General features: G+C 33.4%; 2 protein-coding genes across 2 annotated transcripts; one reads left to right on the top strand and one right to left on the bottom strand.

Annotated features, from left to right (window-relative positions):
* Positions 1 to 1,292: 1,292 nt before the first annotated feature.
* On the top strand, positions 1,293 to 4,821 carry LOC130816118 (NAC domain-containing protein 104-like). Its single transcript, XM_057682751.1, has 3 exons — positions 1,293 to 1,681; positions 3,084 to 3,361; positions 4,433 to 4,821. Exons 1-3 carry the CDS (start codon positions 1,498 to 1,500, stop codon positions 4,571 to 4,573), a joined length of 603 nt encoding a protein of 200 aa, XP_057538734.1. The 5' UTR covers positions 1,293 to 1,497; the 3' UTR covers positions 4,574 to 4,821.
* Positions 4,822 to 6,830: 2,009 nt separating this feature from the next.
* Positions 6,831 to 20,599, bottom strand: LOC130816116 (dynamin-like protein ARC5). The gene is made up of 18 exons (XM_057682749.1): positions 20,141 to 20,599; positions 19,148 to 19,312; positions 18,945 to 19,067; positions 17,943 to 18,164; positions 17,033 to 17,166; positions 16,862 to 16,954; positions 16,555 to 16,618; positions 14,688 to 14,736; positions 14,488 to 14,570; positions 13,966 to 14,123; positions 12,910 to 12,970; positions 12,650 to 12,712; positions 12,429 to 12,529; positions 9,034 to 9,091; positions 8,487 to 8,556; positions 8,113 to 8,354; positions 7,173 to 7,334; positions 6,831 to 7,092 (listed from the first exon to the last, which is right to left on the bottom strand). Exons 1-18 carry the CDS (start codon positions 20,465 to 20,467, stop codon positions 7,018 to 7,020), a joined length of 2,250 nt encoding a protein of 749 aa, XP_057538732.1. The 5' UTR covers positions 20,468 to 20,599; the 3' UTR covers positions 6,831 to 7,017.
* Between the last annotated feature and the right edge of the window lie 249 nt (positions 20,600 to 20,848).

The following is a 20,848-nucleotide window of genomic DNA, read 5'->3' as shown; positions in this document are numbered from 1 at the left end:
ATTGTCCAATCTAAACCCATTTCATAAATTCTATCGGTCTTGTAAGCAATATATTTCAATATAGAAGACCTTTTTCCCAGTCCTCAATTTACAAGAATGTTTTGTGCATCAAATTGTTCTTTACATAAACCTAAAGCCAACAAATATTCATCTTTAATTATATCTAATATATTTCGTTTATAAAATTTATGATCACATTCCAAGAAAAATTAAAAATAAAGGTGATTATTTGGATTATTGAGTCGATTTTGAGTCAAGTATTTTAAATCGATACAAAATCAAAATTTATAATCTCATTAATTTTTATATAATTTTGAGTTCGTTTTAGAGTCGAGCTGAATGAATATCCACTAATTAAAAGATTGCATTCGACGAATAAGACTCTCAGCACGAAAAACAGCAAATACACTTATACGAAAAAAGTACCGTGAAATGAAAGTAAGAAGATTGTCCAATGTTTGTGCACCCGCCGCCTTGGCAAGCACACTCCTAATAAACACTTGCACAAAAAGTAAACTAATGCCTACCTCTTTTTTGTTTTTTATTTTATTTATATTTATATTTTGGTGGCTAGCTAGTAGTTAATCTAGAATTAATTATTTTCTCAGATGAAGATTAAATACTACTTTTATAAATAAAACTTTATGTCTAATTTTCATATAGTCTATTTCTTCTTTTGGTCTTCTATCTTATTAGGAGTGGAGCAAAAAATAATTAATTATTTAAAGGCTCTATTTAATTTTTAAAAATTATGATATTTTTCTAATAACTTTGTATTTTTAAATGCTTAATATTTACTACGTAAAGTAATATTAAGGCCTATCATATCCTGTATGATTGAACATGTTAAACATGCTCATAATCTCCTTTATATCTTATAATTAAAAAAATGAGAAATTATCAATGGTATCCATGAGTTTTGGCACTTTATCAATGATGCCCCTTATCTTTTTATTACCAATGGTATCCTCGTATTATTGAGCATCTTACAAACATAACCTTTTAAAAATTTATTTTCCGTCCAAAACCGTTTAACTTTTTTTTTTCTTTTATTTTTTCAATTGAAAAATAAAAGAAAAAAAAGTTTACGGTTTTGGACGATTTTGAACGGAAAAAGTTTTGAAAGGTTATGGTTGTAAGACGCCAATAACATAAGGGTACCATTTAAAAAAAAAACAAAAACAAAAAATTTAGAATACTATCGATAAAGTGTCAAAACTCAAAAGTGTGATTGATAATTTTCTTTAAAAAAACGTAGTTTCATTGATGTATCATTATCTTGAGTTATGTTGTTGATAATCTTAATTCTGTGGTGATGACTCCACCTTAGGAGAATTACTTGCTGCTGCTTCTGTTTCACGTCACACTTCTTCTCTCTCTCACTCTTGTCTTTAAATATGATCCACAACTAGCTATAGTCAAAACTCATAACACCCTATATACTTCATACATATCTTCTATCTATTATATACTTGTTCGTTGTTAGTACTTATCGGCATGGCGGATAATAATGAAGGTGATAATAGTTTACCCCCTGGATTCCGATTTTACCCTTCTGATGAAGATCTTGTTGTTCATTTCCTTCGTCGTAAAGATCATGATCATAGCAGTATCTTACCTTTTCACCCTCGTGTTATTCCTGATCTTGATCTTTACCCTTACAATCCTTGGGAACTACAAGGTATTATTCATTTTATTAATTAAATTATATTCTTATTCTTTAATTTCTTTATTTTTTCAGCAAATTTATAGTATAAGGTGGATTAAATACTCGATAATTGTATCTTTACATGCAAATGAAAAACTACACTAATTTAATTTTTTTTTTATTATATTATATGTTACACAATTTAATATTAATTAATATTATTATGTTGGGTAAATTTATAATCTTGTATAGGATGACTTGTACATGTATTGAGAAAATAACTTGCATTGGAATAAAAATATAAAAATAAGATTAAGTAGATAGCTTGAATGGTAGGCACTACTAGTACTAGATACTATCTTTGTCATTTCTAACTTAGACATTGATAGCTTGGAACGAAGCAATATATAATTATAGTTCCCTCCAACTACTTTTCATTCATTTAATTTATGACATATATTTGATATCATTATTGATGAGAAAATTCATGGTTAATATTTATGAGCGTTTAATTAAATTAATTATGTGTTAATGTATAATGGGTCAGCTTTTTTTTTTGCTTTAATACATGGGTTATAAAATGTTTTATTGGCGCAATTAATAATCAAAGCTCATGCAAATATACATGTCATTGTTATTTGTTAAAATTTATGTTAATTTGATATTTTACGTTTCTTTAATATGCATGTAAGGTTGGTAAATCAATATTCCTTTGCTGAATATAAATAATTAGCATTTTTAATTTTAAAAATAAAAAAATGAATTTTGGTAATTAATTTATTTAATCAGGAGTACCAAAGGAGTATGATGCTTAGGTAAGACACAAACCATGCAATATATCCAACCGTACTATTTGCTTGTTTATGTGCATTTGAAACCAATGATAGTAATCATATCATCATATTCTTGTGTACCAGATTCTTGATCATTTTTTGCACCAACAAAGGTCACCACTTTACAATAAATATTAAGCAACTTAAAAGTTGAAGGGCCCCATTTTCCATAAATACATTTACAAACTTGTAGGTTCATCTATATTTTTGATTAGCTAACCATGATGTAACTCATGACTTATATATTTATTAGCCTTATACACCCACCATGCATGTAATAAGAATCTATGTTAAAGTCTAGGTTCAAGTCTGCCAATGTTATGCCATATAACAAAGAAAAATGAAAGTTTTTTGGTTCGGTCTATCTTTATATATATATATATATATATATATATATATATATATATATATATATATATATATATATATATATATATATATATATATATATACTATTTGCGGATAAAGTGAGCAAGCGCATATCTCCTTGCCCTCTCCTTAGAAGGGGCACCGGTATGATTGTTAACTACTACATATCCTCTTTTACCAGATTCTGACTTATGCGAAATACTAAGCTGATAACATAATAATTGTGTTTACAGGAAAAGCATTGGAAGAAGGAGACAAATGGTATTATTATAGTAGAAAGATTCAAAATAGGGTAACAGAAAGTGGATATTGGAACCCAATGGGAATGGATGAGCCTATAATATCAAGTTCAAGCAAGAAAATAGTTGGTATGAAAAAATATTATGTATTCCATATTGGTGAACCACCTGCAGGGGTTTGGACCAGTTGGATAATGCATGAATATAGGCTTCCTGATTCAGGATCCACCAGTAGATCCACTTCTAGAAAGACTAGAGGACATCCTAAGCTAGTAAGTTTAATTCTGATGTCGTGAGCCAAAGATTTATAGTACGTTCATTTTGAATTATAACAGACTATATATAATAAGATGATCAGTTATGAAAACATGTGTACTTAATCTTAGTTATGTTGAACATAAAGCTGCATATGATATTTGCTAGTCGTAAAAAACTATTTTGTTATCACTAGCATTGATATGTAATGAAATGTTGTAATGAAATGTTGTGATATGGTCTCATCATAGAGAGAGGAAATATTCGCTTAAGACTATAGTGCTATAATTACTCTATAGTGCACAATCGTGCAATACTACATGTTGTGTTATTAGGGTAGACTTCATATAAAATAGATAGTATTTGCACTGGATCCCTCATAAATGAAAAAAATATGTGATTAAATAGGGTTTAATCAAATCATATTTTAAAGTTTTAAACAAAAATTTATGCAGATTATTCAGGTCTTAAAATATGTTACATACTCAAATTATAATAAGTTTCAAGAAATTTTATCCTCATTTTATCATTGAAAAAAATAATCCATGTATATATGTAAGTGGATATAATGAAACGTATTTTTTGACAATTATAATAAATAAGATTAAAATGATTTATTATGTGCACTTTTTATAATTGTGAATTTAAAAATAATTTTTGCTATTACAAAAGTAAGGTTTTTGACTTTCCAAACTCTAGGTGGAAGCTATTTGATAATATTAGACTAATAAACTTTTTTATTGATGATCTTTATTATTCCATACATGTCAATCATTCTATACAAGCATATATAATGTTTCATTTATATTATTTACATTCCTCCCTCCTCAGACCCTGACTTGTGAGGGATATTGGATTGATGACTATGACTATGACATTATTATATAAAATATATAAAATTGATTTTAATAGAAACTTCTCATTCTTAAAGTAAATGAATATACTAGCATAGAGATAATACTTTCTAGGTATAAGCATTTTGTAAATTTAAAGTAAATTTCACATATATATGTTTTTTTTTTAGAAAGGTGGATAAAATGACAAGTCATATATATATTTATCATAGTTTTAATGGAATATTATTGCAGGATTATAATAAATGGGTGATTTGTAAGGTGTACGAGCAAAGAAACGATGATGATGATGGTGATAATGATACAGAGCTTTCATGTTTGGACGAAGTTTTCTTATCAATGGATGATTTGGATGAAATTAGCTTGCCAAATTAAGTGTAATTAAAGAGAATCTCACTCTATAATTTGTTAGTTCACTAGATGAGAAAAACCTAAGCTCATAGTCATAGTTCACAAAATTATTGTAGAACCAAATGTGACAAACTCCCAATGTAATACTTCTTTATCTAATCATCATATTATTGGTATATTATTATTATTAGTAGTAGAGCGAATTCAGAATACTAGTATAGTACAGATGAGACATACGTACAATCATTATTGCATGCATGTGAACTCAACCAAATTACTAACTGTCATTTTTTTACATGTTATGTTGGGTTTTAATCAAATGACTCGAATCATAATAAGCTTAACAAGTCCAAACATAGACAATTCTTCATTGATTATAAGAAGGCTTTAGAAATTCTAACATCTAATATAATAAATTACTCTTGTGAAAGTGCGTCTCTTGGTGAGATGAGCTCAGAACAAGAAACTCATTTATTGCTGATAAATATTATTAATTGGACTATTTAGTGTATAAACGTGTGTCATGTATAAACGTGTGTCATGGTGAAACCCTCTCATACAATAATTTGTTACATTTAATTTACATTTATACTTATTTTCATAACTTCATCATGATTATGTATGGTGCTTAAATTTCAACTTAGCTAGGGTTGGGAAAACTAAAAATAGAAAGAGTACAAGTGAAGTGAAATTTAATGATGCCCTTTCACTAAAAGACATGTGGCATCTACAAAATCTATATACAACGGTCTATTAGTTAGGGGCCCACAAAGTTGCACACGTAGGACAAGTTGACTTCCAATTTGCAAACCCTAAAATCCAAAACAAAAAGAAGAAAAATTGTTTCATAAGAAAGAACTACGAAACCTAATAATTAGTCTAGAAGGGCTAAAGTGTGGGTAATAATTCGTATATTCATGCATGCGTATGTACGAATGGAAATAAATCGTATAAAAAATGTATAATATTTCGTAGATCGGAATGGCACGTGCTGGTAATGAGGGGGGAATAAGGTGGGAGCATTTCCATTAATTAGTAAAGACAAAGTAGGCTATCGTCTAAGGCCTCAAATTTTTTAGGGCTCAAATTTCATTTACAAGATTGATATTAACTTTACTTAAATTTAGGTAAATTTTATATTTTTACTAATACGTAATATGAGTTATAAGAGCTTTTTTACAAATAGTGAAATAATCAACAATACAAAATAAAAGGAGTTTTATAATATTTATTATGTCTTTAATAAATTTTTAAGGACCCTTTTTATTTTTCGTTCTGAAATTCAAAAATAAACAAGACGACTTGTGTGGGACCCAAAGAGCACTGTAGGGTAAAAACCAGACTCCTGCAATGCATGTTGCATATTGCATATTGGAGTTTGTCTTTGTGTGGCACTTTTATGTTTACTTTTTGATGGAAGTGTAGTGCTTGTCTTGTAGCACAATTGTTGGATTTTATAATGCATGCTTGCTGAGGATGGCATGAGATCATATGTGATGCAATTTTCTAAATTTTATGGATTCTATATATGAGATCATGATCTAGGTAGACATGACCTATTCAATATGGTTATGGTATTTTACAAATATACTAATTCATTCAATAAATACAAACATTTTACATTTCTTTATGATCAAATATTTCAATTTAAAGTATTTGGTAATGTGATTTGTGAATCATTAAAAGTATTTAAAACAGATCTGATAATTTGATATTTACTTGACCTTAGAACTAAATCCGACTTGAATGTAAAAATCAATGTGAACACAAGACCTGATGTAAACCGACCCAAAACACCTGTCCTGAAATTGACCCGATGACCCGAATGAACACCTTTATAAAATACATTTGTGTAAAGTTGTATATGATACTTGCTATTAATGTTTAATCGAGAATAACTTTTTTATTAGTATTATTACCAATAAGGGTAAAATTGCGTAAATTCAGTCGTAACAAACCTCATCCTTAATGGAGCCTAAAAATTTATTACCTTAAATTTATAGGCCCGTCTTATAGTGAAATAATTTATAACCTTATAATTTATTGATAAGTGCATATATTCATGTGAAGTTGTATAACCTTAAGATGATCATTTACAATCTTAAAAGTAACAAGTTATATAAATTATCTAATTATATAAGTGCGTCTTATAGTGAAAATGTCTCACACAAAATAAGCTAATTATATTAATATTAGGTTGAGGAGAAAAGTATATAAGAATCAAAGTGAAGAGCATTGTTAAGAAGTGATCTAAACAAAAGTGAGAGATGAAGTGTTATGATTGTATGAAGAGGTATTCTTGTAAATAGATAGAAATCCCCCACGCTATCTCATCATACAATGTTTACTCATTTACCAAAAATCCAAAAGGATTTAATTTAACACCAACAATATTATCATTTGCGAGTTTACGAACAATACTAACTCAAATGTAACGTTATATTGCGTCGATCAAAAAATAATGTTCATCAAGATGGCACAAACTTGACTTCATGGTATAACTGCGTGTGAATTTGTTTAAATTTGTCCTTCAGCTTTCGAATCTGCATGACAAAATACACCAAATTTCATACATTTTCTAGCAAAAAATCATTGACACGACAAAAAATGATTCGGGAATTACCCGTTTAAGTTCGATTTCCATGTCTCGCTTACGCTGGTCTAAAGAGCTTCTCAAACTAGCAACATCGAATACGCTATCTAAATCATCTTCGAATTTAGACAAATCTTCACGCAGTTTTTCAGGTAGCTTGTCTACTATCGGCATCAACAAAAAACAGTTGAACTGCACAGTGCAACCCATCAGTCTTTGGTTAAGTATTCAAGAATTATAATTTCAAAGATCAAATTTGCAACACAAAATTTCAGGATCCGAATCGATAGAACACATATTACGGGAGAATATAATAACGTAATCTTTCTCCTTGTTCACCAATTGAATATAACGATTCAACACTAGTAACAAATTGACTTTTATATCTCGATCAATCAGTATTACACTATCACATAATTCACTAATCTTCTTATAAATCGCGAATCATAAAAAGTGAATTATGGTCGGTTTTGGGCTATTCTGGGGTCATTTTGAGCGAATTGCGAATTCAAAAGGCGAATTAACTGTCAAATTATGTTGCACTATTTGGTAAATACAGGGTTCTAATGTAGTGAAAAGAAGGGTCAACACTCAACGGCCACCTTTTAATGGAGTAAGATAGGAAGACACAAAATAATCTAGAGCATTAATAAAAAAATGTTAAAAAGGAATGGAAAAATTACCAGAAATAATAAAACTTTTTGCTTATTTCCCTACAATAATACCAACTTTTGATACCAACTTAGTGAGTGTTTTCCTACAATATCTCTAACATGTTAAAAATCAAAACTAAGAGATTATATGACAAAAAAAATTGGTAAATTAGTTAATAAACTACAATTTATATTATTCTAGGAAAAAAAACCCCCTAAGTTGATATTATTCATGGTTAATTAAAAGTTGGTATTATTGTAGGCAAATTAACGGAAGGTTGTATTATTCACAGTGATTTTCGAAGGAATATGCATACCTTTAATTCAGCAGATGCCAAAAAATATTCTTTTATCCCATGAAATATTTGCTGCACTAGAGCATATACAATCCTCTCTGATGAAGGAGCGAGTCTCCGGTTCCAAAGGGTATTGTCAAGCACATCAGCCAGTCTCGTTTCAGTCAGCTGGCCAGAGCCATTCGAGTCCATGCCTGAGGCCAACTGGCTTGATTTGGCAGCCATTTTTTGCGAAGTCTCTATCTTTTCTTTCAGTGTTGAATCTTGATAAAATGATGAGGAAAAAAATTCTTTATTAACGAGATTTGAACTTTTCTTTGGAAAAAGAAGGAAAAAAAACAGTAAAAGCAAAGTAAGCATGAACCGGAGAAGCCTAAAAGGATAATGCTATTCACCCCCAAGAACAGATGGATCCGTGGCACTAGCACCAAAAGAGTCCAGGAAATGACGCAAACCAGCTCGATTCTGCAGATTAAACCAAGATTACAAACTCTCAAAACAAAAAGCTAGGACTAGCTTGTGGTTGGTGCTGAAGGCATAAAAACAATATCTTCAGTGTAAACATTAGATAAATTTGCTAAAAATAAATCCACCTATTATTTATAATCATCTTTAAAGCTTCTTTGTAAGTCAAAAATTAAGAATAAACAATAGTTGGGTTTATTTTCAGCAATTATACCGAATAGATGGGTTTATTTAAAAATAAACATTAGTTGTATTTATTTTCAGCGGATCGAGCAAAGGTGGTTTATTTTTAATACGTCTAATCATCTCCAAATCAATAAACAAGAAGCCTACAGCACACTTTTTTAATCGTTCATTCAGACCCTTTGAACTTCAGGACTTGACCCTTCCAGCAGAAAAGATTTCAGCAACTTTTAACATGTATGTCTATCAGCCGCACACCACGGTACAAAACATGTTCGTTATTGATAGCATTACCTTGTTGTGGAGAGACCAAGAAACATAGCGGGTTGTGCTCACCAAATCTTCCATGCACCTGTGGAGAACAGTAAATCCACAAATAAGACCTTACCTAAGCAATCATGCACATAGATACACATTATTCTCATAATAATTATACCCTTATCTATTATGACAAGAGGCAAACATTAAAATTCACATTCATTCATACAAAAATTCTTAGTAGTTACTCGTAAGTCACAAGTGGATGACAGATATATATATCATAAACAATGAGTACAAAGCAACAATGCATGGATGTCATCAAGACTCGAGAGGTCTTGGAAGGCTTACATGGGTCCAAGTTGCATGAACCCAAACAATTCAGGTTTATTGTTCACATGGCCTTGTTTGGTAAATGGCTTTCAAGTCGGATTTATATTGACTTTTGGCTTTTTGGCTAGTTGAATAGCCAGCTTTTGAGCCAAAATGAAAAGGCTAACATTGTTAGCTTTTTCAATGGCTTTTAGCCAACTTTTCCTTTAATAAACAGCCATCTGCCAATACTTAATTTTACCAAACATCTCCCAAAATAGTTTGGCTTATTCAGCTAGCTACTAGCTTAAAAGCCACCAAAAACAGCAAGGACAAACAAGCCAACAACCATTTTCCAAACCACCCTGAGCTACTTTAATATGCAACTATTTACATATATTACAAATAATGAGAATAGGCTAACATGTAAGTGGTTCATATAAACAACCATTTTCCAAGCACACAGTTTACAAGTGGTTTGTAATGTCATTTGGCTTAGCAAACACACATAGCATGTTCATGTGGCAGATGAATAAGATTCTTCACCCTTTCATTGGTGTCCGTCATATCCACGTCTTAGACTTCTGATGTCCGTCCTTTGACCTCTTAGTGCCCTCAACCCCTTGCCCTTACCGTTTCCTTTCTTTTTAGTTCTTTGTTCTCTTTTGAAGCGGTCCTCCTGTCTATAGGCCTTCAAGTTGTCTTGCTCGTGTTTTTCGCGTCTCTTTATCTTTCTCGAGTCGAGGGACTCCTTTGACCGTGCTCTCCTTTATGGGTATGAGTTGTCGCCGTCCTTCCCTCCCCAGACCCTGGCCTTAGCTTTCTAAGAGCGGGATATACTGGGTTGGATGATGATGATGATGACCCTTTCATTGGTGTATTTTTAGTTTAATTAGATGGCGTTCTTGTGTAAACCAGGTTAAATAAGGAGCATTCAGATAACTTGAGGCAGTTGCTTTGCATTTTGAGGAAGGCCAAGTTATATGGTAAACTTGAAAAGTGCACGTTCATATTGAAGGAAATTGTGTTCTTGGGCTACCTTATGACGAATGATGGAATCACACGGATCCTTCAAAGGTAGAGTTGATTATAGTCGGTTGGTGGCAAGAACTAGAGATTAAAATGCATGAAACCCAAAGCTTGTGCGTGCAGAAATTTAGCGCACAGAAAGCCTTTGAAGAGGTGAAGATCAAAATGTGTACGGCACTAGAAATGGAAACTACTACATTTCACCTAAGCCCTTTAAGATGGAGCGCAATGCTAAAGGTACAAGCATTGGAGCGGTGCTTATTCAAGACTCTTGAATCAAGAGGCACAAATAATTAAGTTGAGTTCTCTCACTGGGTGGTGGTAGGCTGAATTACTCCACGTATAACAAAATTCTATGCAATGGTTTTACGGTAGATAAATGTGCAACACAAGTTGAACATGCGACATAGAAAGTGGATAGATGTTGTCTTTAGGCCTCCCTTTAAAGTATAAAAGTGAAAAAAGGAATGTCGTGGAAGATACTGGTAGGCTGAATTACTCCACGTATAACAAAATTCTCTGTAATGGTTTTGGCACTTGATCATTGATCTCATTATCTATGTTCACATCCATTGGTTTTGCATTTAGGTCATGAACTTTTACGGTAGATAAATGTGCAACACAAGTTGAAAAAGCGACATGGGAAGTGGATAGAAGTTGTCTTTAGACTTCCCTTCAAAGTATAAAAGTGGAAAACGGAATGTCGTCGAAGATACTGTGAGCATACCACATAACTTGCTTGCAAATTTGAATGCACAAATCATTGGCATCGAACTTATCAAGGAATATCATGAATGTTATGAAGACTTTTGTGAGGTTTAGGCTTGCACATTAGGAAAGCAGGGGCGGCTTTACAATTTTATCTTATCTTGGGTTTCTGTTCCGTGATAACAAGGTCTTCACTCCAAGGTGTTCTATTTGCGATTTGTTAATTCATGAGGTGCAAAGCAGGACATTAAGAGGGCATCATGTAATTGCAAAAACGTTCAAGATGTTGCAGCACAATTAATGGTCGAAGATGCTTGAGCATGTAGGATTGCAGATAGGCTAAGGTAATGTTTTGAAAGGGTTTGAAGAAACAATTGGCATTTACGTGGCGAGAGAGGCCATGGAAAACATTTGAGCATGAACTTTATTGCTACTCTTCCAAAAACAAGACATACAATATATCAAATGTTGCAAACTTATATTTCAGAAATATTATTCGTTTGTATGGCAGCCGAAGTCCATAGTTTTGATTAGAGACAAAAAAAATTTTGTCTTTTGGTAGTTTGTGGAGGTTGTTGGAATATAAGTTGAGCTCCAGTATGTCTCATCAAGACAGATGTGATGAAGACAATGGGTTCACTACGCACAAGGGTATTCTAGATAGTGGATATTTAGATCTTGTGTGGGTTCATTTTCGCAAGGAACAAACTGCAAGGAAGCATAAATAGACACCATTATCTTGGAGCTACCGAAAAACGACCATTACATTACTTTGACTTAAAAAATTGCAGTTCTGTGATAGTGGAAAAAATCGGCCACATCAACGCATTGTAAGGATTTGAGGTTATAGCGACTGCAAGGCTGCAATAATCGTGATACTATCCGCATTAACCACATTAGCATTACTGCCAGAGCTATAAACTGGTTCTAGAGATATCATGAAGTGACTTCAATGACACAACCGCCTCAGAGAACATTATGCATGCCATTAATGGCTTCCCAAGATGTTCATCTCCTATCACTTCATCTTGACAAAGTCACAGAGATCTTCCTTCCTCTTCATTTGGAGAAAAGACTAGCATTCACCTCATCAAATGCTTTTCCAAGACTAAAGAAGGCCTAAGAAGAAGCAGCTAACAAGTGTGCATACTATTTCATCCACAGCCTTCATATACTTGACCACACGTGTCCCTACTCCCTTTCCTAGTTGACTAACACAATGACAATAAAGGCCTAGTCTGGCCGCACGACAAGTTTGGATGAAGTATAAAGTAAAAAAACAATAAGACACGTCTAAAATACCATATCAAACCATTACACATAGGTACAGGAAGAAGAATCAGTCACTAAAAATAGAGATCAAGAAAGAGCTGGTCACTTACTTTTCTCGGCATGATCTTTCCGTAGATTCTGCAAAACTATTATACGCTGAAGTAACACGATCTAAAAAACCCTCATGGCGGCTCAGATATTCCCCATCTTTCTGTAATTGACGTTCATTAAACCCAAAGTTTACAAATGCACAAACCCATAAACAAATAGAAATCTAAATTGTTCATGCATCATAATTCAAAATGCAGCTTATACATCACAGAGATGATACCTGTAGAAGGAAGATACAAATAGGAAGCAATCTCTTGAGAATGTGCAAGAGCCTATTGCCCAACTGCAATTGTATATATTTTTTAAAAAATAATGTCATTGAATAGCCTATCGAAGAAAGTAGAAACTAATCAAGAAACAAAATGTTGTTGGAAAAAAACCCACATATGATCCCACATTGAATAATTAGAGAGAGGCTGACTAACATATAACAGAGCATGTGCAAAGGAAAACACAATTTCAATTCTTTTCAGCATATACCTGATGAAGAAAAGGTTCAAATGTGTCACGAGCCTTCGAGACGGCGATCACACAAGCCGTTCTACAAGGAAAAAAAAATCAGATTAACACTGATAAAGACAAACATATGCAGCAAATCCAACACAAAACATGCCAAGATTCTATGAGTAATCTTGCATTCCATACATGATAAACAAATTAAATGTTAAACTAGCAGAAAATCAAACATCTATGTTCGAGAACATGGAAAATATTGACTACCCATAACAAAATCACGATGTGCTCACTACAGGAGAAAACTAGTGGCTAGTACACAAGTCAACAAAACCACGTTATACTTGTACATGGTTCAGACTTCATATTAAGACACCTGTCTTAATTTTGCTCTTTGTTAAGGAAAAGAAAAACATAACCGAACTTTTGTTCCATTTTCACCCATTCAAGGGCCAGTTAAAAAAGATCAAAAGAGAAAGAATCCACTAAATGTAAACTTTAGTTTGTCATGGACCCTAGAAAGCTAAAGCCCTAGAAAGCTAAAGTATTCTCAGTCGGAGCTCAAAATCAATTGCACCAAATAGTCAGATCGATTACATTAGTTGATGAAAATTGCTGATGGAATACTATCAAACTCAGTCATATGCTCTTTAAACAAACTATGTGTCTCATAGAAGGAAAACGAAAATGAATAGAGAAAAATAATATATCAAAGATAGACTACACAGACTTAAATAGTTCATATTATTGTCAACATCAATCATCTTAAATATGCTTTTTGCAAAGGCTAAACAAACAAATTCCCAGAATATTTTAGATCACAGAGGTCAATGTTCAACTAAATTCAAAGTTACTTACTCCCATGTCCCAGCCAATTTAGCCCCATTTGGTTTTTCCATGGAGACTAAGAGATTGGATATAATGGGTTAAAGTTGGGAGGTATTCAGAAATAAGAGATAGAATATAGAGTATAAAGTGGTGGGGTCATATCTAAAACTAGAAATGAGGCTAATTCATTAGACTGAATAAAATGAACAATGAGACAAATTAAGTGGGACAAAGGAGTATGATTGAAATACATACCTAGAATAGTTTGTTCCATCATGAATATCTTCAACTCCACAAGCATTCACAATTTCTTCACGTGTGATTTGAGGACATTTAGTTCCTCCTACCACAAAGCGAAATTCAGCCATAGCACGGTGATATTGTGCCCCTCCATAGAGACGCATTCCTGCATTCTACATACACCTTCAATTATTATCAGTAGATGGAGAGTAACAGAGGCAACTGATATCCACCCGGCGGAATAGTACAAGTTGTAGCATGTAGAGAGCTGAAACTTAATAAACAAAAATAACTAGTGATAACGGAAAGAGAAAAAAAATAAACAATGATGTAACGTCTTCTATGCTTGATTTATAAAATTAATTTTAAAAAAAATTTGAAGTCCCTTCTTTTTTGTAATAGTAAATTTCAAGGTGTTTGGCCTTCACATAAAATTTTCAAATTCAGAAAACTTCCAAAAAATTAAATTTTGTAGAACGTGCAAACAACGGAACAATGCAATTCCTTCTTTCAGGTGTTATAATTCATTTAACTTACAGGAATCAACTTCGGAGGAAATTGAAGACCATCTGGACCGGTGAACGATCCCCCATTTACTCTTTCATCTTGGAGTGTTTCCCCTACAATCAGCACAATCGATTTTGATGAAATCATCAGCTTCATATGATGTCTTTGCACGGGTTGCAAGCAGCATTAAATATCTTTTCTTTTTCTTTGGAGACTAGGTTTTGACTTACCAAACTTATCTGGTGGAGCTACAATGGATCCTTTCAGCAGCAATGACAACTGCAAAGCACCTACTTTTGTCAAACAGTTTTACCAAAGCAGAAGAACAAATAGTACAAAAACGTGGTCTTGTCAAGGTAGAGATGAGGGTCGCAAAACGGATTTTGCAGTCAATACGGATAGTTATACGGTTGTCTCGGCCTATTTTTTCAATAGCAGTAAGCTTAAAAAGCTTTGCAATACGGTTGTGCTACGTAATAAGACAATATTTGCACTACGGATACTTATCATATGACATATACGGTCCGTTTGGTAATCGGTACTAAATGTTGGGAATGGTAATGGAAAGTTGGTGTAATTTTGGTAGAAATATCTCTTGACAAAGTCAATGGTCATGCTTATTCTCCTTCAACAATCTCATTTTCTTCACAAAATTCATTCCAATGCATTACCATTTGAACATGCGGTAATGTATTAGGTGGTAATGGAAAATTGTGAACAAAAACTTTTTTATGATCAAACTTTCATTACCATGGGAATGGCATGATACGTATTATGAAAACTACACTACAAATCATTCCCATTACCACGAATTAATACTGTTAACCAAACGGCCGCTAGTATTCTTTTTTATATTCTTTATGAGGATACAGAAGTAACGCCTCTCTTTCCAAAAAAAATTTCAATATTATTTTGTAACTAATGTGGAGACTATATAAGTGATATTTGCCTCACTCCTAGGAGAGATTTCATACTTTCAGATATGTTTTGAGTTTCTTCCCTTCTTTGAATTGTTTGTATTTAAATGTTACATCGATTCATCTTTCTAGTTCTTCAGATTTATTTTGACATAATCAAGGGATTCATGATTCAGTTCTGCCTTTTTCCATAGACGTTATTCTTCTTAGGTTATTGCCATTTCCTTTGGGTCTCATTTTTTAAAAATAATAACGTTGATATTATAAGGATCTCATTATTGCCTGTGGAAAAAAAGAGAAACATCTAGTCTTTTAATGGCAAAGTCTTGCAAATAGAGTATACACATATACTCAGACCCGGCTTATGTGCAGAAGCACCCTGAGCAGCAGCTCAGGGCCTCACTTTGTTGGGGGCCCCAGTGAAAAATTTAGTTTTGTTAGGATGTTACTGGGTGGTGAAGAGAGTGGTGAAGAAGATGATAGTTGAGATACGCAGAGGAGTTCGAAATTTGGGTGATGAATAAGGTAATGAAGAAGACCAGTGGTGTCGAACTGACTCTGACGCCATTGAAGCCATTGCAAGTTCCAACTTCCCAACACTTGGTTTTAAGCGCTATAGTGGGTGGGGCTTTAACAAACATTAAATAATGAAAATAATCATTTGGTTATGGGCTATTGTGGGTGGGGGCTTTAACAACTTCAAACTCATTCTGAAGTGAGAATGTAACTAGAGTGTAATTTAATAATTATTCACTAATTCTTTATTATTGAGGACGTCTTATCCTGAGACGACTTTAATTGGATCAACCCAAACTATTCAAAAAAAATGCTTCATGTATAAATGTGAGTTCAGTTTTTTTTTTTAATGTTTTTTTATTAATGGACCTTTTATATGAACCTGTCTCATGGTGGAACGGTCTCGTACAAGACGATTGTTAATTATTTTTGGTGTTTAGAGGAAATCAAGCATTTTTAATTGTTTTCATACTTGTTTAGAGCAAATTGTGTACTAAAAAAACATTAATAAAAACAAAATATTTTTTATCGTTAAATAACATTACACAGTCAGATTTTCAAAGGCCCCTATTTAAGTTTTTGCTCTGGGCCGCAATATTGTCCAAGACGGCTTTGCATATACTGAATCAAGAAGAAGAAATTAATGGAAGTATAGCATTAAAACCTTTGTAAGGAACTGATCATGAAAGTGTCTTCCTTTCTCCTTCAAATTTAAGACATTCAGCATGCTGCACAAGCAAATATTTTAGCAGGTAGGAATTAGTCCACACAAAGATTAGAACTCAAACCCTAGTTTTTCGAATCACCCAAGCTCGGAATCAAATGCGATTAGACGCGAACAGGGTTTGGACGGTTCTCTATCCTAAACCGAAGTCTCATTTGAAATTTGACAAGGGTAGATTTCTCGGGAGTGAATTTCAAAAGACCCGCAAAAGGCACAAAATTTAAGGAAAATTTCTAAAACTATTTACCTTAATTCTTCATCAAGTTCATTTACGCTTCGTGTTGCACTTCGATGCTCCTTTTCTAGAAGCGGAATGATCAATGGAACGCTATTTATGTACCTGTAATAAAGCAATATCAGATACCAGCTGAACATATTACAAATAGTTAATGATTAATTTATTAATGGAACTACAAACCTCTTCTCCAGCAATTCTTCTAAAAATCGTCTGAGGCTGCTTATACCAATTCTGCTCCTTTCTTTCTCTGCCAGTGACCTGCCGAGTTTCTCCTCCAATGATGAAATATCTTCCGCCTCCCTCAAACTAATAGCCTATGGAGATATAGTAGGAAATAATCACTAGTGAAAAAATGGTCCCAACCAAAGTGAAGAAACGAACCGTAATTATAGAAAATTAAGCATATCCATTTTCAATTTCAAGATTCTAGAAAGGGTTTGAACTGGCTTGGTTCAAACATTGCCCAAACCCAGAACTAGTGTCACATGATTCGCTAATTGCCTTTGAATTGTGAATTGAAAAAAGAGAATTATGGTCAATTTTAGGCTATTTTTGAACTATTTTGTGCAAATTGCGAATCCAAAAGGTGAATTAACTAGCGAATTATGTTTCACTGCCCAGAAACCATGCATAGGGAAAAGATGAAAAAAAGATGGTCACTCCTCAAGGTGACGTCAATCTGTGTGACAGCTACGAAAGCTTCAAATGAAACAGCATGCATTCTAATCAGCATCAAAACAATATTCATCTCCTCTCCTGTCCACTCCAAAAGGCCAAAAAAAAAAAGAACTCTTTAAGGCAAAGCGGAAAAACTGGTTATGAAGAATATTGTTGTGAACTTGTGATACATATAAACAAGTTTCTAGACCTGCTAAACTAGCAAACTGCTACATAATATAAAAGCAACCAGAAGCAGATTGCAGAGTGATCATAGATGTGAACTGCAATGAATTAAATATATTCAGGTGAGAATTCTAGAAGGAAGCGGCAGGATAGATACGGGAATATCACTTGAAAGTTCATTCAGTTGCATTGATCATAAAAATGATGGCATGTAAAGACTAATGCGTACAAAACAAGCATAATATACCTTTTTAAATTCATCGTTTGATCTGTAAACAGAATCAGGAGATGAACCAACTCTTCCCGAAGGTACTGAAGTGAAAAATGGGGAATCGCCTAGTATGAAACCATCAAGGGTACAAGCTGGTGGAGAGAGGAAAACCTCCACATCAGAAGCCCGTGCAAACTGAGGAATTTTTGTATCAAGCTTCGTTGACACAATTACAGTCCTTGCAAGCTCTGGATCAACCTGCGTGCATTGTCAAAAGCATATTATAAAGTGTAGAATCACTTTCACTTAGATAATTATTCCAATAAAATGTTAAAATCGTTTTTCCAAAATTTCAAGTTTTGATGGAAATTGGCAACAGCAAAAATTATTTAGTAAAGTGAATTACATTATTTTCCTTTCCTTTCCTTCCCTTCCCTTCCCTTCCCTTCCAAAAAGCTTATCCAAATATAGTGTAACTGTCTGAAATGGAACCCAAATATACTCTTTATTTCAAAATCATAGTCAGCTCTCAAAATCATGCAAACCATAGTGACATGGAATCGCTCAAGATGACATCCCGATGTGGAAGACCTTTCGTAAAAAAGTATTTTGGCCTTCATTTACAAAATAAAGAATATAAAAGGGAGGAAAAAAAGGACAAAACCTAGAAAACCAATATAATTCCACTTAAAAACAATTTCTGAAAGCAAAAAAAATCATTTTATTTATTTTGTTTTCAAATATATTTTTTATACGTAATCTACCTCGTACCCAATCGTTACGTAATCTACCTCGTACCCAATCGTTCCCGAGTCAATCAAGGTTGCGTTCCTTGCACCCATTCCCCGTTCCTAACTGAATGTCATTCCAGGTAACAATGCGAACCCACAAGCATGAAAAATCACAATTTCTACATCTAATACTTTTATTCTTCAAACAAGGTCTAGCATATTCTTGAGAGCATAAGAGAACAGCCATTAGGCCCATTAGAATGACTTCCCTCCCTAAGAAAAAAAAATCAAAACATCCAACACTCACCTGCATTACCACCCTTCTTGTAGTCGCAATGCTCCAATCACTGCAATCTTCAAGGCATAAAATAATGAACTCCTTATGCTGCATTTTAGCCCGAACTAGTGACTCAACAGCTGAAGCTTGAACCTGCCAATGAAGAACGTCATCACGAAATCGAAATGAAGATGATAATAAGACCCTGATAATTTTGGACCAAAAAGATAGACCTGTAATGAATGACTCTTTCGAGCCGGGGCAGGAGCAATGAGACCTGGGGTGTCTATAATGGTGAGGTTTGGACAGTACTTATATTCTACTCTTATAATTATTTCTTTAGAAGAAAACTGGCATGGCTCACTTTGAAGCCTCATGTTCTCTGCTTCAATGAATGCCTGCAAAGAGTAAAATCACCATATGAAATAATTTGGAACACATTAACATTTTTAGAAACACTTCCTCAATCCCTTTGAATTTGCTACAATTAACATATTTCCATCGGTCTCATAAAATTTTCCTACATTTCCTTCTTAAAAAATGAACCCACAACAACCCTACCCCAATTCTCATCCACAAACTCAATCTCAATTTCTCTTTCACCTCAACAACAACAACAATGCCAAAAGCCTTAATCCCAAGAGACAAGGTCAGATACATGAACCAATAGACCATTTCAAGAGGTCCTCCGCATGGATTTTTCACCACATATACACATTTCTTTTTTTAATTATTATTCCACTAATCCACCACTAGAGGTGTTCATTCGGGTCATCGGGTCAATTTCGGGTCAGGTATATTGGGTCAGTTCAAGACCGAGACTTGGTCCACATTGGTTTTTGCACAATTGTGATTTCATTTTACGTCGAGTTAAATCGGATTCGATTATAAGGTCGGGTGAATATCGGGTTATCAGGTCTGTTTTGAACACTTCTACCACCAACCTTTAACCAAGAACTGTACTTCTTTGCATTTGTAGCAAACTAAACAACCCTTGGGAATCCCAATGACTCTCACAAATTCCTTGGACAATAAGCAATCTGAACAGAATCATACAATATCTAAAAGTCATCATAAAAGAAATTTTCGCTATACAGAAACCCAATTTCAAAAACCCTTTACCCAACATTTCACATTATCATACACCAAATGCATTCAAAAACCAGAATTTAACAAACGAAACAAAAACAATTGATGGGTCTGTAATAAAAGTGAAAAGAAAATACCTGAATTGCCTCAAGTGAATTTTGTTCCATAAGAGTAGGATCAGAATCGGATACAAGAAAACAAAGAGGGGATTCACAATCAGGATTATACTTCATATGAAGAGTAATGGGTCGACGAGTCTTGGTTCCACCACCAACATGGTTGAATTGGAAACCCATAAGAGCTTCAACTAAAGCACTTTTACCATCAGTTTGATGACCCACTACCAGAATTGCAGGAGCTTCAAAGGGAGTCTCAAATTCTTGAGCTAAACCATGAAGTTCATTGTATGCTTCGTATATTTTCCATTGTTTCTCCATTTCTTCTCTTGATTTTCCTCCCTCCATTAAAAGCAGGAAGCTTGCTACTTTTGTAATCTGCTTGTAAGTTTTGTGCGTTAGTGGTAACAAGATTGTGAAGTCTAGAATGTTGACTGTTTTGGATTTTGGATTTTGGATTTTGTTTGCTTTTACTTTTTCTCCATTATCTTCTAGTTAATGTTTGGTTGTTTACTATACTCACTAGTCAATCCACGTTAGGTATATTATTCGGGTCATCGAATCGATTTCAATTTGATTGTTTTGAATCGGTTTGAAATCGAATTTTGTGTTAATATTATTTTTTACATAATTGTAAATTATTTTTTAAGTCAGGTCAAATTGGGTTCTGTAACAAAATCAGGTAAATTTTGAATTGTCGGATCTGTTTTTAACACCTCTATTCGACCC

This window comes from Amaranthus tricolor, chromosome 6 (assembly GCF_026212465.1).
Source record: "Amaranthus tricolor cultivar Red isolate AtriRed21 chromosome 6, ASM2621246v1, whole genome shotgun sequence".
NCBI lineage: Eukaryota > Viridiplantae > Streptophyta > Magnoliopsida > Caryophyllales > Amaranthaceae > Amaranthus > Amaranthus tricolor.
The sequence above is the reverse complement of the archived record's forward strand: the minus strand, read 5'-3'. Positions and strand labels throughout refer to the sequence as shown.

What these genes read in the sequence shown, in the direction of transcription:
- LOC130816118 (XM_057682751.1), top strand. Translation starts at nt 1,498, where the DNA reads ATGGCGGATAATAATGAAGGTGATAATAGTTTACCCCCTGGATTCCGA. An exon ending in CAATCCTTGGGAACTACAAG is followed by an intron (nt 1,682 to 3,083) that starts GTATTATTCATT and finishes TTGTGTTTACAG; the next exon opens with GAAAAGCATTGGAAGAAGGA. An exon ending in CTAGAGGACATCCTAAGCTA is followed by an intron (nt 3,362 to 4,432) that starts GTAAGTTTAATT and finishes ATATTATTGCAG; the next exon opens with GATTATAATAAATGGGTGAT.
- LOC130816116 (XM_057682749.1), bottom strand. Translation starts at nt 20,467, where the DNA reads ATGGAGGGAGGAAAATCAAGAGAAGAAATGGAGAAACAATGGAAAATA. An exon ending in GAAGAATTGCTGGAGAAGAG is followed by an intron (nt 16,955 to 17,032) that starts GTTTGTAGTTCC and finishes GCTTTATTACAG; the next exon opens with GTACATAAATAGCGTTCCAT. An exon ending in TTGAACCTTTTCTTCATCAG is followed by an intron (nt 12,713 to 12,909) that starts GTATATGCTGAA and finishes ATACAATTGCAG; the next exon opens with TTGGGCAATAGGCTCTTGCA.